This window comes from Solenopsis invicta, chromosome 11 (assembly GCF_016802725.1).
Source record: "Solenopsis invicta isolate M01_SB chromosome 11, UNIL_Sinv_3.0, whole genome shotgun sequence".
Taxonomy (NCBI): domain Eukaryota; kingdom Metazoa; phylum Arthropoda; class Insecta; order Hymenoptera; family Formicidae; genus Solenopsis; species Solenopsis invicta.
This window is the reverse complement of record NC_052674.1, coordinates 15,316,504-15,334,912: the sequence shown is the minus strand read 5'-3', so window position 1 is coordinate 15,334,912 and position 18,409 is coordinate 15,316,504. Positions and strand designations below refer to the sequence as shown.

Genomic DNA, 18,409 nt, shown 5'->3' with positions numbered 1-18,409 from the left:
GATAGATGAAATTGGTTATTTTACATTTTCCAACAACAACGACGTCGTTCCACCGAACGAGGCGCTTCCAAATTCCATTTTTATCTTTGATGACGTGGCATGTGACAAGCAAGATGTTATAAAAGAGTACTTTGCAATGGGTCGTCACATGGATGTTGACAGCTTCTATCTCTGTCAGACGTATGCAAAGATACCGAAACATCTTACGTGACAATGCGAATTTGTTAATCTTATTCAAACAAGATGGTACCAACCTCAAACATGTATACAACGATCATGTAAACACCGACATGTCGTACGAAGATTTTTGTGAATTGTGTAGTACTTGTTGGCAACAAAAGTATGGATTCCTAGTAATAGACAAGGATAGTGCGCTTAACAACGGGCGATACAGAAAAGGATTTAACGATTATGCGGTACCGTAACGTGGTTAGTTGTTGACGATACGTTAAGTAAGCAACGTTTCTCCTCCAACATGAACAACAACAACAGTATCGAGGATCGTAAGAGAATAGCAAAGCAGATTGCAAAAACGAGCGATTTGATTCGTAAAAAATATCATGCTTTGAAAACTGGTAAAATAGAGGAAGATATAGCGTTGAAGAAACAGTTTAAACCCATCGTCGAACCTCTAAAACAGATTGTTGAAAATACTGAGAAATCTCAACCAATTAAGAACAATGTCAATTTTGTTAAAGACACCGAGAACTCTCGGCCGATTAAAAGAAAAGTCATTGATGCTGTGAAAAGAAAAATTAAGAAAGAAGTCAATGTCGTGAAAGATGTTAAGGAAGAAGCTAATGTTGCGAAAAAAATCATTAAAAGAAAACATGAGTTTAGCGGTAATAGTGATAGATTGTTTGAATTAACACCACCACCAAGAAAGCAACGCAAGATACAATTGAATGATGACTATGGCGACGACAAGGACACCTTGGATTCATCAACGTTTAGTTTTGAACCAACGTTTGAATCTACACCGATAAAACCGCAAAACCCACCACTACTACCATTCATACCGGAGGAAGAAGATGTCAAAATGAAATCTACATTTGAAACGTCTGTCAGAGAGGCTTTGCAACTACCAGAAGAGCGTGATGTGTTGTATAGTCAGCTGGGATCATTGGGACGAAAGTACGTGGACCTGCTCTTTGCTAACGACAAACAAAACGAGGTTGATTATGTGTACGGTGTATTTTTCGGGAAAGATGGTATGAGGCTCGGAGACAAACGATTTGACATCAACAAAGATGACAAATTAATCATAGGTAAAGTAAAGTACAATGGTACACCAGGATTATACGAGTTGATTTTCAAGAGACTTCCCGATAAAGCTATTATTACCGAGGATGACAAACAAACGTATAAAAATATACTGTTAAAAACGAATGCTCATAGACGTAGTTGGAGCGCCGATAATCCCATCATGGGTAACAAGGGATACAAATATAAGCAAATCATCGCTCCGCTTATGGGTCCAAAAAAGGGTAAAGGCGTGATATTATCCACCATGAGGTTGACTGATAACAAGATCGATTACGTTCATTGGGACGATCCTAACGAACTAGTGGACCGCCTTCGATTGCTCGACGCTTCTCGTCGAGCTGGCAACAACGCTCATGATAATGAGATTCTGTCAATAATCGAAGAACTTTGCGAGGTCGGTCTTATTATAAATTAAAACCGCACGATACAAAATCATTTAGTCAACGTCGAAATGCCAATAAACAAGTTTGGAATATCACTCGGAAAAAGTGGAGCGGAGCCATACTACCAATGGAATGGATCACTCAGAAATTACGTGCGTGACAATGCTCTTTGCGTGGTCGCAACCGACTTTGATGCAAGATCGCGCAAGATTCGACGTGTAGCTCTACCTGTGGACGATGATGATGCTGCAAACAAACGATACGTGCAACAAAGCATACAAATTTTGATAAATCGACAGGAAGAATTCGAGAAGAGGATGATAGAGTTCCAAAATAACATACAAACTGCGCTACATAAGCCTGAAATAATGACGCTTTTTTCTGATAAGACAAAATAGAAGAGAGAGTAAACATCATATTTCTGCGTCATTCGTGTGTCATACATCGTGATCAAACATGTCTAAGAAGAAAAGTTCCGAGAAACAACGGCTGGTTGAAGAACTGCATGCCCCTGCAAGAAAAAATTTCCCGCGAAGACATGTCATAGTTTACGGATACGATGATCTGTGGCAGGCAGATGTGGTCGAGATGCGTCCTTATACGCGATTTAACAAAGGTTACCACTACATTCTCATCGTTATCGATGTGCTGAGCAAGTATGCATGGGCCGTGCCGTTGAAAACTAAGAGTGGAACTGAGATGGCTACAGCGATAGCAAAGATAATTCGAGGCGATGGAAGATGTCCAAAAAATTTGCAAACCGACATGGGAAAAGAATTTTACAACGTAAACGTGCAAGAACTTTTGAAAAAGCATGACATTAATCACTATTCTACATACTCTGTAATGAAGGCGTCGGTGGTTGAACGGTTCAACCGTACGTTGAAGAACAATATGTGGAAACAGTTTACACTCAATGGAAGCTATAAATGGATCGATTTGTTGCCACGTCTCTTATCGGAGTACAATATGAGAAAGCACCGAACTATTGGTATGCGACCCATCGATGTTACTCCCACAAATGCTGAAAAACTCTTAACCACGGTGTACAACCACCCTAAGATTGCCAAATCAGCGCGATTCAAAGTGGGTGATTCGGTACGTGTGAGTAAATTCAAAACAACTTTTGAGAAAGGTTACACACCAAATTGGACGACGGTGGTGTTTAGAATCATCAAAGTGCAGAAAACAAATCCTGTGACGTATCTCCTGGAAGACTACCGTGGAAAACCTGTTGCCGGAGGATTCTACGAATACGAGTGCATCGTGTCGCTAATCCTGATGTGTATCTTGTTGAAAAAGTGTTGCGCAAAAGTGGAAATGAGGTTTATGTGAAATGGCTGGGATTCGATGAATCACATAATTCTTGGATACATAAGGATAGTGTGTTGTAAATAAATTATATATAAACATATTATTACATTATAAAGCATTTTGTGCTTACATTTATTAAAATATATAAAGATATAAAATACAAAATGAGTTGCTTATTTCTAAAACATGTTATAAAAAAAAAATGTTTTATTTATAATATTTGCAATATTTACAAAAATTAGTGTTTTATTTGTAATGTTCGCAATATATACATACATATTAAAAAAAAAAAAAAAAAATTCAGTATTTTATTTATAATGTTTGCAATATACAGGGTGTCCGTCCATAAATGTCCGAGCAAATATCTCGTAACTGGTTGAAGTTAGAAGAAAGTTTAATAAGGAAAATTTACATGGTTTTTAGTCGGCTACAAAATGCACGTAAAGAAATTTTTTTTACTCGCCACCTTTTTGAGTTATGAAGGTCAATGTAGGTTTTTTAAATGGGTATCTATAATTTTTTTGCATATTTACATAGTAGAGGTAATTTTCAATCAAAATTGTATTAGAAAAAAAATTGCTACGACGCATCGTTTACGAGATAATCGGCATGCAAAGTATTAAAGTAATAATTTGGATCGAGTATTGTTGAACAAATTTGGAATATCAAATAGATTGAGAAAGTAAACATTGTTTTTTCATGAAATATTTATTAACAAATTAATTAAGAAATGGTTCGAAATTGTTACCATCATGATCGATACAGCATTCAACGCGTTTTATAATGTTTCTTATTGTTAACTGCAGCATTTCTGTTGTAATACTTTCAACAGCTCTGGTGATTTTATGTCGTAAATCTTCTTCATTTTCAGGAATAGTTGCATAAACAATATCCTTAATATACCCCCAACTTCTGTTGTAATACCACATCTCGAGCATATCACACTTTTCCGTAATTGTAAACATTGTTCTCACGCGCTCGTATGAAGTCTGTTATATCGAACAGGATCGCTGACCTTCAACTTTTCAAAATACACGACTGTTTGATTTGTAAATAAAGTATTTGTATAGCACGTAATATGAATTACAGGGTAGTATGAGTCTGTTAGTCAATCGTCTACATACGAGCGCGTGAGAACAATGTTTACAATTACGGAAAAGTGTGATATGCTCGAGATCTGGTATTTAAGTATGCGTAATGAAAATGAAGCACGATTACTTTATCAACAAAAATATCCAGAACGAAGAATACCAAATAATCGTACATTTCGACGAATTGAAGATCAATTGCGTCAAACAGGATCGCTAATAAGACAACGACGTACAATCAAAACAGATGAAGAAAAAGAGACAAGTGTGCTATTAAGTTTTATTGAAAACAGACGTACATCCATAAGAACAGTAGCACGTAATTTAGAATTATCGAAAAGTTACGTACACGCTGTACTAAAAAAATTCAAATTCAAACCGTTTCGTGATAATTTAGTACAAGCTTTACATGAAGGAGATGCAGATCGCCGATTAATGTTCTGCCACTGGCTTCGAGTTAATTATCGCACTGACTTTGGTTTTCTTAATAAAATATTATGGTCTGATGAATCTTGTTTTTCCAATTGTGGTATGGAAAATCGACATAACGTGTATACTTGGTCCGATGTGAATCCACATGCGAAAAGAGATAAAGGTTTCCAACGCAGATTTTCGGTGAACGTATGGTGCGGAATCATCGGAACAAAAATTATTGGACCTTTCTTTTTCCATGGTCATCTTAATGGTGACAAATACTTGGAATTCTTGCAAACAACTTTCTCAGATTATTTACGCGATCTTCCATTATCAGTTTTTCGAAATATTATTTTTCAACAAGATGGTGCTCCAGCACACAATACACGTACTGTAATTAACTTTTTAAATAATAGATTTCCTAATTGTTGGATGGGTACTAATGGTCCTGTACGATGGCCACCGAGATCTCCGGACTTGACACCTTGCGATTTTTTCCTTTGGGGGTATATTAAGGATATTGTTTATGTAACTATTCCTGAAAATGAAGAAGATTTACGACATAAAATCACTAGAGCTGTTGAAAGTATTACAACAGAAATGCTGCAGTTAACAATAAGAAACATTATAAAACGCGTTGAATGCTGTATCGATCATGATGGTAACAATTTCGAACCATTTCTTAATTAATTTGTTAATAAATATTTCATGAAAAAACAATGTTTACTTTCTCAACCTATTTGATATTCCAAATTTGTTCAACAATACTCGATCCAAATTATTACTTTAATACTTTGCATGCCGATTATCTCGTAAACGATGCGTCGTAGCAATTTTTTTCCTAATATAATTTTGATTGAAAATTACCTCTACTATGTAAATATGCAAAAAAAATTATAGGTACCCATTTAAAAAACCTACATTGACCTTCATAACTCAAAAAGGTGACGAGTAAAAAAAATTTCTTTACGTGCATTTTGTAGCCGACTAAAAACCATGTAAATTTTCCTTATTAAACTTTCTTCTAACTTCAACCAGTTACGAGATATTTGCTCGGACATTTATGGACGGACACCCTGTATACACATTATACAAATTAAGTGTTTTATTGAGGTATTTTATAATGCCCCCATGGGAGAGTGTTAGTAGAACCGGGTACAATATATCGCTTATCGTCGTATGGACTTAGAGCAATCTTAGTTTCAAACACGGTATATACTTCATGTAATTTAGATCTTATGCATGACTGTTGTCGCGTCATTTCAATTTCATCATGCAAGCATCGCGTATAATCATTGAAAGTTATCGATTTTGCTACAACGTTCCTCTTAACTCCCTTGACTTTCTTTGTATCTTTTTTACCATCAACGCGCAAGGCATACATCTTTGCTCTAAGCCCTATGAATTCAGTCATAATCAGACCGTTATTTTCATCTTTCATTAGCCCCGGCACTTTTTTATTAGCGAGCGGAATACCATACACATTATCAACTGCGTAATCGCTCGTGTCGAATTTATTAATATCACGTTTCATAATTTCATATACGTCATCACATTCAATGTTATATATTAAACTATCCGTATCGGTATACATAATTTTACATTTCTCGCGAAACAATGGTGCCATGTATTCATGATGAAATTCATACAAGCATGTCTTGGATACGTCGAGTATACACATACCCACATAAATTGGCTTGTTGAACTTCACCTCGAGTTTACGCAATTCGATTGCGACCAGATTCTCCGAAAAGACGCTACGACTGTGAAAATTTGGTTTCGCGATTATTGTCTCCGCACCGTACCGTCCATCCCATTTAGTTAATAATTTTACATTGACGTGGTTACGCACATTCTCCATAGTTTTACCGAATACCGCATTATTCATTAATTTATACAAATTTTTCTCAAATTCATTATTTGCACGAGTTCTAAAATCTGTATTTAGCTGAATGTAATTGCGAAGCCATGGAGATTGCGTAAATTGTTGTACGCGGTGAATTTTTGTTACGCGAAGACCGTGGCGCGTGCACTGCTGCAAGTTGCGGTAATGGATGACATAACGCTTTTTGTCATAAACCGTCGCTAGAAGTTTATCCTGCCGCTTTCCGGGCGGCTTATCACGCGTCGGACAGAACGGTAGATCGGCGTGCATGTCATGGAGATGTTGCGGATACTCCAAGTCCACCTCGAGAATATAACCCATAGGTGAATCCGGAGCGATTGCGCTCGCGTCAAAGTTCTCAGCGTTTTTGACCCATCGAAATTCATCGTAGGGCAATGGTTGACACATTGCCCAACCATATAAATTATTAACATCATAGTACATTAGATACGACGACGGTTTCGATAGGTCATACGAACACATGTACTTGTTATTGGCCTGTGCGTATCTATTGGAACATTGACTTAGACCACCACGTATACCGCGCTCGATAAATAATACCATATCAATGTCCGTCAGTAGTTCAAATTTTATTTGAGTATATTTCAACATTGCATCCCACGTATAACCGGGCAATGTGTAATAATATGCAGGATCGAGTCCGTAACTGGTAACGCAACTGTCGCGAAAGTTCTCAAAAATATCGGCCAATAACAATACATCGGTTTTCAAATATAAATCGCTATAGTCTCCGAGCGTTTGGATGGAGAACCGCTGCCACACGTTAATGGCGTGTGCATAATCGTTTTCCGACACCATTTCGCCTGTTAATGTACTGAAAAATGAATCGCGCGGTGGTAATTCGATCTCCTCTAATTTTTCAAAACAATCAACGTATTCATATGGGAAGACGCCTTTTCGCATTAGTAAATCAAAATTTGCTGCGGATAAATTATAATATTCACGTTGCATTATCCGTAGTTTATTTTTGTTTAGAAATGATGCTAATTTATCAAGACTAGAAGCGAGAAATTTGTATGAATCAATAAATCTTAATTTTATGCCTGTCTTATTTTTTTTATTCTCGGTGCTTTTAAAATGTTTAGTAAAAGAAATATATTTTTCTTTTGTTATAGGCAGCAAATCGATCCTGCCTTCGAACGCGGTAGCAATTTCTTTAATAATAAAATGAGCATCGTAACCAGCTAAATTGTGAAAAACTACGGGAATGCAATGTGAATTTTTATAATTTAAGTTACAGTTTGAATGGGCAGGGCCACGGTAACGACCGGGTGACAATGATCGCGTACCCGCGTGTCGTTCAGCGCAAACGGTTTTTCGCAAACATGACAGTGCGTGGTGCTGTTATGTGTTGCCCAATCGTCTCGTGTTAATTCCATGGGGACATTAGTCGATAAAATATTATTTACATTATGTGCTAAGTTTTTTAATTCATTAATGAACCACGCAACGCAATCTTTACCACGACGAAACCGATAAAATGATAACGCATCGTCATACGAGCATTTCACGTAATATGCTACACTGAATACCTCGTGATGCTGATACGACGCCTCTTTATCTGGATCCATCTTGCGCAGAACACACTCCAAATCCGCGTACACGATGAATGGTAAGCGCTCCTTGTTGCGATAGTTACTAAATTCAAGCCACTTGTCCTCCTCGTTCGGCAGTCGGATGGCGCAGTTATTCATTTTTTTGCAGTCCACTGTGTGAGCCTCCAATATTTCACAGGAACTAAAGTAGTGCAGACATCTGTGAAAAAAATAAAGAAACAATTTTTAAATATTTTTAAAATATTTTTTTTGTACACAAAAAATATGCCTTTCTTCTTATGATTATACTTACCGATCGCAAATGTATTTTTTATGCTGCTTCTTGCTTAATTGTGAGCCCACGAGGCGTGACAGATTTTTGGTCCATGCATAGTGGCCGAGATTATCGTTTCGTGGATCTTGCACGTACAGCAAGTTGATATGCCTCTCCTTCTTGTCGCTGGTGAGCTGTATCGGAAGAACGCTTAAACTCTTTCCTTCCTTTTCGACAATGTACACGTTGATCGAGACACTGTTCAGACGTTCAAATTTTGCAATGTCTTTTAGCGCCACTGGAAACTCTATGCCGTTGAAGTGAAGTACTGTGGTGTAATGTGGATAAGAAGATGTTCGGTCCGTATTACGTTCGACTGGATGCAGAGCAGCCACGACTGGCCACGCAAAACACGCATTGTCTTTAGATTTCACGTTGATCACTGCTCGTTTCAGCATTATTTCACGTGGTAATGTGATGTCACACCCCGCGTGCATGGGATTATGCTTGTTTATGTTCACCATCAAATTTAAGATTCGCAACAATTTCCATCCGCTATCACGTTCCTGGAACTCATCGATCATCGCTAACGTGACTTCAATGACGTGTTGCTCGTACCACTCGTGCAGATTTGAAGTGCGATAAAGTTCACAGTTTTTAGTGGCAACATTTTTATTGTCACGTTCACCACGAATGTTCGTAAACTCACCGTTGAACACGGTGTTCACTTTTACACTATTATGTTCTCGTATAGCATCCCCAACTCGCTCGATCACAATTTCCCGCGCATCTTCAAGAAACTGACGCGGTTCAATGTGTTTAGAATTAATTACCGCACCGGTCAGAACACGATTCTTAAACGCGGTATCAATTTCTCGCCAAACGAGTCTTTCCACGTTATCACTAGTGCTCGCGTAATCACCAACGTGCACAAAACGTCTCTCTAACAAAGTCTTTTCACCCGCGAGTCGCGCGATCCTCGCTACCACAGATTGTCCTTGTCCAACGGTGAGCCGAGGACGCTTAGCACGACTAAGTTCTTCGAGCTGCTCGATGCACTCTTCACATCGTTGCAGCCACGCAAAAAACTGCACCAAGGTAGTAATAGCACGGCACTGCTCCAATAATTGAAGTTCCATTTGTTCGAGATGCTCCATTTTTTAATAAATCGGAGAAAAAAACACAAACGAAAAAAAAATAAACACTGATAAATATATAATTTTTAAATAGTTCAATTTGTACAAATGTAGCACAAATTACATGGCATAATTTGGTACAACGGGTTTCACATTCTGTACAATATCTTTTGCGAATATCTGCAACTTTGCGAATCCTGTGTCTACGAACAGCACAGGCACCTTCAAATTCTGCACGCAAACTTACTACACATTTGGAGCAGTATTTATGAATTGGGTAGTCTCTCTCGATGAAAAAAATATATATCACGCACATTTTTTTAGAGTCATCAAAGGTGTTTATCTCTGTCTGTTTGAAATCTTGAAACTTTCCTCCTTGAAGCTGTTTGTCAAACGTTTCTTCATCAGTATCACTTTCATAATTGGAATCGTCAGAAAGAACGTGGTTGAAATCTTCTTCTTCTTCTACTTCAAAATCTTCGTCAAAATCTTCATCAAAATCATCCATTAATTCATCTTCTATTTCCTCTTGCAGCACTATATTTTCTTCTTGTTCCATCTTTGTGAGGAAAAAAAAAGGAAAACTAACATTTGAAATCTTTTTCTTATAGAACTTCTCACAAAACTTCTTACTGATCTTCTGATGAAACTTCTTGCTGAACTTTTCACTGAACTTTCAACTCAAAACTGACCGAGAGTAGCTCAGACTTCTCAGTTTTATACTGAGTTAGGACAATTAAAGTACACACTTTTGAAAAAATGTATGACTCATCTTGACGTTGTCAAGATAAAATAAATTCAATGTTTTTCAGAAAGATAACATTCGACACGGAACAAATCTTTTTCAACTTTTATTAATTTTAAGAGATAGTCATATATCATTATATGTTTTATAGTAGGGTCTGCATAGAAAAGTAACCCATAAAAATAAGTTATGTTAATCTTGGAAAAGAGCTGATTTCTTATCTCAAGATAAAATGATATAATACAATATTATTTTAAAAACCATTGAAATAGTATATTATCTTGCCTTTTACAATTTTATCAAAAATTTTCTTTTAAAAGCAGATATTCACATGTCATTTCATGTTTTTGTGGGGGGTCTGCATTGAAAAGCACCCCATAAAGATAAATCATATCAATTTTAAAAAGAGCTGATTTCTTATCTCAAGATAAAATGATATAATACAATATTATTTTAAAAACCATTGAAATAGTATATTATCTTGCCTTTTACAATTTTATCAAAAATTTTCTTTTAAAAGCAGATATTCACATGTCATTTCATGTTTTTGCGGGGGGTCTGCATTGAAAAGCACCCCATAAAGATAAATCATATCAATTTTAAAAAGAGCTGATTTCTTATCTTAAGATAAAATGGTACAATAGATTTTCCATTATTTTTACTTCTTATGACTAAGTTGAATAAAACTTCTTTGGAGATTTTCTTTTCAATAAGTAATATCTATGAGAAATTTCTAGGTTTGAATGGTATCACTTTAAGAATTTTCTAGAATGTACGATGTGATATTGCTAGCTCTATAAATTAGGAACACTGAGACTACAGCGAAGATAAGAACAGATTGTTTTGCTGTTCCCTACATCATGGTAGATACAATTATCATACATTTATAGACATATCAAATTATAATAGTAACTGTGACCATGATACAATTTCAAAGCTTTATACACGCAACCATGTGATTCATTGCAAGCTTTCTGACATAGTGAAACTTCACCAGTGGACCTTCATTATGATAATCTGTACTAAATACGAAGAAGTGTCGTAAAAAAAATTTATTTTATTAAATATGTGGAGGGGATTACAAAGTAGAAGAGGGGATTATAAAATAAAGGAGGGGATTACGTAATAAAAAGGAAGCAAGAAAACTCTACCGCATCAGTCGCTCAGTGAACAGTTGAAAACTCTCAGAAAAAAATATATACGAGAAGAAGATGGACTACTACGTTCAGCTTCAACAGGACGAAATGTGAAAAAGTGTAAGTATTTATAATTTTTATACATTTTTTATATTTTGTTTCCGTTTTTGCAACTAACTTATCCATATTTTTTTATTTACAGAACATTGTCACGGTATACGCCTCACATTTTGGGGAGGAGATTGGCATTGACGTCCACAGCGTATAAATATCTCGACATTGGAATCAGCGTAGGACCAACATCGTTTGTGGAGATACTTATTGGTGACAACCGAGGCAATCAAATAATTCTGGCTCATGCAACGTGGACAGCACTGTTCCAGAAACGTACGGACATTGAGCGACTCGTGCAGTCGACTTCGCCTTCCTCAGCATTACCGATTCAAGATCTTATTGTGCAACTCATTAAACTGCGTAATGAAAATATTGTTAAATTAACATTACGCGATACTTGCATGTATTTGAAACCAAAAACTGTACTTTTTCTGTTTGAGCTCGAACAATGCGTCGAGCATATATATTACTCTTTATATCAATATACATATACAGTGAGCGAAAAATATAAACATTTTGTATCCCTTTTACGCCAAAATTATGTTAATAATAAATGCGATGCGGCAAAACTTTTGCGAGAAAAATATGATAAAACTTCGCTTTTAGAATGTGAAATGTTAGCTTACGCTTTAGATAATATTGTACATGATGCATTACATGACAAATAAATAAGAAAAAATTGAAATTTTGTAACGATGTCTTCAATATTGTCTTTTCCTATTCAACTATTGTCCCTTAAAAGATAAAGCATTAGTCACACCATATTCAAGCGAGAACAATGTGTGCGGGCGAGAGAAAGAGAAAAGAATGTACAATAGCTGTAACGTATGCGAGTGAGAACGCACACAAAAAAGGGAGGGAGAGCGATACGTTTATTCCCAAATAATTGTTATTTGCTAAACTAATTTTTAATAAATTAATATAAAATTTATATTAAATTGATATTAGGTTAATATTAACCTAATATAAACATAATAAAAATTTATATTAATTTATTAAAAATTAGTTTAGCAAATAACAATTTGAAAAAAAAAATTATTTTAATTATTAATTTGATATAAAAAAATTATTTTAATTAATAATCTGATATAAAAATTATTTTAATTAATAGTTTGATATAAAATTAATATAAATATAATTAATTTAATCAATAGTTTGATATAAAATTAATATAAATTTAATTAATTTAATTAATAAGGGGGGGGGCTCTCCCCCTCCCCACTCTTCCCCCCGTGTCACGTGACTTCCCCCACCCCAAATTGAGTTAGAATCGGCCCTGTACATCTACTTATGAGTTTGTTATTAATAATGGCGGCTCTTAGATTTTTTAAAAAATGAGGATCATCGGCAAAAAAAAATCTACGATTACAATCCATTGAATGAGGTACAGAATTGAGTATTGATGAATATCTATGGTGTAATTGTTATGCTTCCGTGGGCCCGAGGAGGGGTTCAGTGACAGGCACAGCGTATTTATTCTTATCAAATTCTAAATGTATTTCCTCACCTTCTACATGTGCGATTCTTCGCGACACGCGTAACGGAAGTCGTCCCACCGCGGATACAAAAGCCGCCCGTAGCGCTCTGGCGAGCTTCGGTCACGCCTCTAGCGTTCCTATTCCTATTTACTAACGGCGCGCAATGCCGGATATCCTAACACCCTCTTTTCTCTAATGAAACAAAAGGTATGCCTGACTTTTAAACCTTCCCATAGAAATCAGGAGGTTGTCGTTTCCTATTCGATTTCCGCATCTCTCTCTGTTCTGGCTCACCTCGCAGGCTGCTAGCCGATACTTGAATTTCTTAAAGGCGTACGCTTACGTCCTCCTGTGCTTTTTCCGGCGTCTTAAACGACAGCTGTGGGTGCTTTGGGACATCATTTGAAACGTTTTGTAGTTCCTTATTTCTATTTGTATTATCGGCGTATTTTACGCCCAAGGACTTTGATTCTGTCCATGGGGAAATTTTCCAAACTGAGAAGTCGCTATCTTCCTACATACTTACAGTTCATGATTAACGACCAATAAATATAGTCGTTTCATTAATCACGAACTGCGAGTATGTAGAAAGTAGTGACTTCTCAGTTTGGAAAATTTCCCCATGGACAGAATCGAAGTCCTTGGGTGTACATAGCTTACGACCTAAAAATAATTCCGCAGGCGACACGTTCGTCGCTGTATGCGGCGTACATCTATATTGTAGTAGAATGTGACTTAATTTCTCTTTTACATTAGTTCCGTTCGCTCCGGAACGACGTAACGCATTTTTCAACGTCCGTATAAAGCGCTCTGCTTGACCATTTGTAGCAGGATTGTAAGGAGCAGTGTATTTGAACTTAACGCCATTGCGTTCTAAAAATCTTGTAAATTTCGCCAACGTAAAAGTTCTACCATTATCTGTAACAAATACTTGCGGTACACCATACGACGCAAAAATTTCCTTGCATTTGCTAACAACTGTTTCTGCCGTAATGTTTTTAAATATGCGGACCTCTTCGAATAAGCGTCGAAACCGGCCACTAGTACGAAAAACCAATGTCCTAAAAATGGTCCCGTAAAATCCGCGTGTACTCTATGCATTGGGCCTGTAGACGGTTCCCAAAAATGTTGCTTCTCTTTAGGCGGATTATTTTTGTTTGCATTGCATGGAGCGCAGTTCTCCATTAACATTTGTATATTTTCATCTATTTCAGGCCACCAACAGTAACCTCTCGCTAATGTTTTCATTCGGTTTATCCCGAAATGCCCTACGTGTAATTCTTTTAATATCAATGTGCGTAACGCTTGCGGGATTACTACTCTGTGCCCGCGTAGTATTACATTGTTTTGAAGACTGAATTCTTTCTGATCTAAATTAAAACGTTCTGAGGATTGTAAACGTTCTCCGGATTGCAGTGCGTGTAATAAGGATTGTAAACCTGAATCTTTTTCTGTTTCCCTCGCGATTCTCTCTGCCGTAACAAGCAATGTTTCTACTATACTTAATTGAAATGCGTCCACCACATCCTGTTGTAACATATGCCCTGATATGGGTAATCGCGATAAATAATCAGCATTACTATGATCTGAAGATTTCCTGTACTTAATGTTGTATTGAAACCCTTGTAAAAATATAGCGTAATGCTGCATACGCATAGCACTGTACACCGGTAATTTCTTTGAAGGTGCAAATATTTGAACTAAAGGTTTATTGTTTGTAAGTAGTGTGAATTTATTCCCGTATAAATACTGATGAAATCGTTTCACCCCGAAAACTAGGCTTTCTTGTCAATTTGCGCGTATTTTTGCTGTGTACTAGATAGGGTTTGTGACGCGTATTGAAGAACTCTTTCTGCACCGTCCTGATGTGGTTGAGATAATACCGCCCCTACTCCGTATTTACTCGCGTCCGTGGCTAATATTAATGGTAATTTTGGATTGTAATGCGCTAGGATTTCCTCTCCTAGAAACGCTTCCTTAGCTTTCTTAAAAGCTTTCTCTTGGGCTGTAACCCAACTAAATGCTGTATTTTTATGTAGTAATTTATTCAACGGCTGTAAGGTAGGACTCAGATTTTGTATAAATCTGCTATAGTAATTTATCATTCCTATGAATATACGAATTTCGGCCACATTTCGCGGACGCGGCATTTTTACAATTGCCTCCATTTTTGACCTATCTTTTTGTATTCTTTTCTCCGACAATATGTATCCGCAATATTTCACGTTTTCTGCAAAAAACGTTGATTTTCTTAAGTTTATTCTTATGTTGCGATCTTGTAATCTATGTAAAACAATTTCTAAGAGCTGCAAATGTACGTGATCCGTTTCGCCCGGTAATCACGATATCATCGAGAAATACCGTTACTCCGGGCATGCCCTGTAAAATTTGTTCGATCGTTCTCTGCCATATTGCAGGAGCCGATGCGATTCCATACATTAATCTATTTACTAAAAATAGTCCTTTATGCGTATTTAAGGTTAATACCTTGCTACTCTCTGAATTCATCTCCAGTTGTAAGTACGCTTGCCGTAGATCTATGAGAATCTTTTGCCACCCAATAATTTCACAAATAAATCATCCGTAGTTGGTAACGGGTGGTTGTCTACCATCAATTGCGGATTCACGGTGGATTTATAATCGCCGCAGATCTGTACCGTTCCATCTGCTTTTAGAATGGGCACGATAGGCATCGCCCACTCGGCTGTTTCCGTTTTAGTTAACACTCCCACTTTAACCAATGCGCCTATTGCTTTATCGACTAATGGAGTCAATTTAAAAGGAACTGACCGCGCTTTCAGAAATATGGGTTTAACATTTGGTCGTAACGTAAGATTAGCCTGTACCCCTACTATTTTCGTCCACGTATCCGATCCTAATTCTTCGTATTTTTCTAGAATGCATTTCAATTTTGTATGGTTATTTCCACGGTTATCTATTTCTAATGCACTGCACTCCAGAAAATCGTATACACCTCCCGACGCTTTTAATTGACGGATCCATTCCCTGCCTAATAAAGGTTTTCGTTCAATTTCCGAAATATAAATATTTAGTTTCTTTTGAATTCGATTACACTTTACTAATACTGTAACATAACCTTTTATCTGAACTTACGTTTTACAATACGCAAGTAGATTTAAATCGGTTGGATGTATGACTGAGTTTGGAAACAGGGCATGTACACGAACCGACATAAATGGTGTCTCTCCGCGCTGACGCTCGGTTGCCGCACACACGCGAGCTACGCAAGGCGCGCACGTACGTGTTTCGTGGCAGCGTGGCGGAGGTCGGGGTGTCGGCAGAAAGTAGTAGGGGGGCGTTTCGATACCACATCTTCCTCGCTCGACGCTGGATCGAGAGAGAAGACACGGAATCGAGGCGTTCGAGAAACTGACAGAAATGGTATCCCTTGCGCCTATACGGCCGGTATACGGGATACCGCGGTTCGCCGCGCGCTGTTGTAATTTTTAATTGCATAAAGAAATTACTCGGGTACGAGTATTTGTTTGAAAAATAATGTAAATAGAATTACGATTTTTAATAATAAATTAAAATTATGTCATCGCGGCAATACAGCACTTACACGAAGAAAAAAATTTTCTTCATCTAAGCAAATTATGTCTGTTTAAGATCATAAATTTTTTCAAGAAGATTTTATATTGTTGCTTACATATGAAACAATGAATTGTTGAGTTGACATTTAATTTTTTTTTGTACTGTAATTACTATAATTGGCATAAAACAATACTCTGAGAGAGGAGCCGAATAAACGTCTGATTTTTCTTAAATTTCGTACACAGTAATTTGTAACGTCAAAGTATGAAGAAGTCGCTTCTCCGAGTATTGTTTTGCCTCTATTACAAAGTAAACTGGCTTACCCGATAATATTAACATATCTATAAATTAATTGAATTAAAATTATTTTCTAATACAGATTATTTTAATAAGTAAGTAAAGAGATTTACATTCATTAATTAATTAAAATTATGTCTCTATGTAAAGTAATAGTCCCACAAATTGAAGCTAAAATATATGACATAATTGTGATGACATAATTTTAATTTATTACTGTACAGAAAAAAATTAAATGTCAACTCAACAATTCATTGTTTCATATATAAGCAACAATATAAAATCTTCTTGGAAAAATTTATGATCTTAAACAGACATAATTTGCTTAGATGAAGAAAATTTTTTTCTTCGTATAAGTGCTGTATTGCCGCGATGACATAATTTTAATTTATTATTAGAAATCGTAATTCTATTTACATTATTTTTCAAACAAATACTCGTATTCGAGTAAATTTCTTTATGCAATTAAAAATTACAACAGCGCGCGGCGAACCGCGGTATCCCGTATACCGGCCGTAAGGGATACCATTTCTGTCAGTTTCTTGAACGCCTCGATTCCGTGTCTTCTCTCTCGATCCAGCGTCGAGCGAGGAAGATGCGATATCGAAACGCTCCCCACTACTTTCTGCCGGCACCCCGACCTCCGCCGCGCTGCCACAAAACACGTACGTGTGCGCCTCGCGTAGCTCGCGTGTGTGCGGCAGCCGAGCGTCAGCGTGGAGAGACCATTTATGCTGGTGCATGTACATTACTTTCACTCATTACGGTGACTCCCGAACCGCTATCTACTTCGAATTGGACTAGTTTTCCATCCACGTTCAACGTACTTGTAAATTTGTCTCTGTATTGCTGTTGTTCTAAAGAGAGAACCTCCTCCAGTTCGTTTGTTCTTTTTCTTTAAAGCAAACACGTTTCAAATGTCTTTTTACACCACAACTTGTACAGCGTATCTCCTGGTTGAGGGTACATTGTGAAGCTAAATGAGCTTTGCCGCATCTGTAACATTGTATATTTTGTATATTCGCCTTAACATTAACATTAAATTTTTTTCCCGTATTTGTTGCATTCTTAGAGTAATTATTATTATTATTATTAAACGCAGTTTTCTTGCTACCCGGCTTTGTGTACTTCCCACCAGGCGCCTTCCGCGTCGACTTCTTACCCGATTGTAGGAGTCCACGGAAATGGCGTTCCTTACCAACGCCTCCTGTAACGATTCCGAACCTTTTTCTGATAGCTCCATCGTTGTTGCAATTTTGAGAGCTTTGTCGTACGTCAGGTCCTTCTTCTCCAGTAACCGGGTTTGCGTCTTTTTGCTCGCCAGGCCGAATATCAATTGGTTGCGTAAAGCCGTCTTTAAGTAATCTCCAAACTTGCAGTGTATGCTTAATTTGTGCAATGCTGCTGCAAACTGTTGCACCGTCTTTCCTTCCACTTACCTTCGTTGGTGGAATTTAAAATTCTCCGCAATTTCCAACGGGGGTAGGGCGTAGAATTCTTCCAGCTTAGCCGTCAGCAGCTCGAATGTTTGTTTGAATAGATCCTTCGGATCTAGCCGATCGCATAGGATATCGAACGCTGCAGAGTCCACATAATGTAATAAATATGGCACTCTTGCATCACCCGTAATGTTAAAAATCTTGAATGCCCCGAGTAATCTCTGCAACCACCTGCGCCACATGGTGACATTCGCATCGAATGCTTTTGTCGTAAATAAATTTGGTATTGCAGTTGTAACTGCTATTTCCTGCCCTGCGTTTGTAGGCAT

General features: G+C 37.1%; 2 protein-coding genes across 2 annotated transcripts; both read right to left on the bottom strand.

Moving 5' to 3' along the window:
• Positions 1 to 13,662: 13,662 nt before the first annotated feature.
• Positions 13,663 to 14,445, bottom strand: LOC120358925 (uncharacterized protein K02A2.6-like). Its single transcript, XM_039454808.1, has one exon. It carries the CDS (start codon positions 14,443 to 14,445, stop codon positions 13,663 to 13,665), a length of 783 nt encoding a protein of 260 aa, XP_039310742.1.
• An 881-nt stretch (positions 14,446 to 15,326) lies between these two features.
• LOC105202134 (uncharacterized protein K02A2.6-like) lies at positions 15,327 to 18,409 on the bottom strand. The gene is made up of 5 exons (XM_011170522.1): positions 18,081 to 18,409; positions 17,804 to 18,026; positions 17,585 to 17,637; positions 17,394 to 17,536; positions 15,327 to 15,874 (listed from the first exon to the last, which is right to left on the bottom strand). Exons 1-5 carry the CDS (start codon positions 18,407 to 18,409, stop codon positions 15,327 to 15,329), a joined length of 1,296 nt encoding a protein of 431 aa, XP_011168824.1.

Excerpts from the sequence above, each read along its gene's own strand:
- LOC120358925 (XM_039454808.1), bottom strand. The coding sequence starts at position 14,445 with ATGCGTATGCAGCATTACGCTATATTTTTACAAGGGTTTCAATACAAC.
- LOC105202134 (XM_011170522.1), bottom strand. The coding sequence starts at position 18,409 with ATGCCTACAAACGCAGGGCAGGAAATAGCAGTTACAACTGCAATACCA. Across the intron at positions 17,638-17,803 it reads CCGTGGACTCCTACAATCGG|ATGCGGCAAAGCTCATTTAG; the intron begins GTAAGAAGTCGA and ends ACAATGTTACAG. Across the intron at positions 17,537-17,584 it reads CCTCAACCAGGAGATACGCT|AAAAAGAACAAACGAACTGG; the intron begins GTACAAGTTGTG and ends TTTGCTTTAAAG.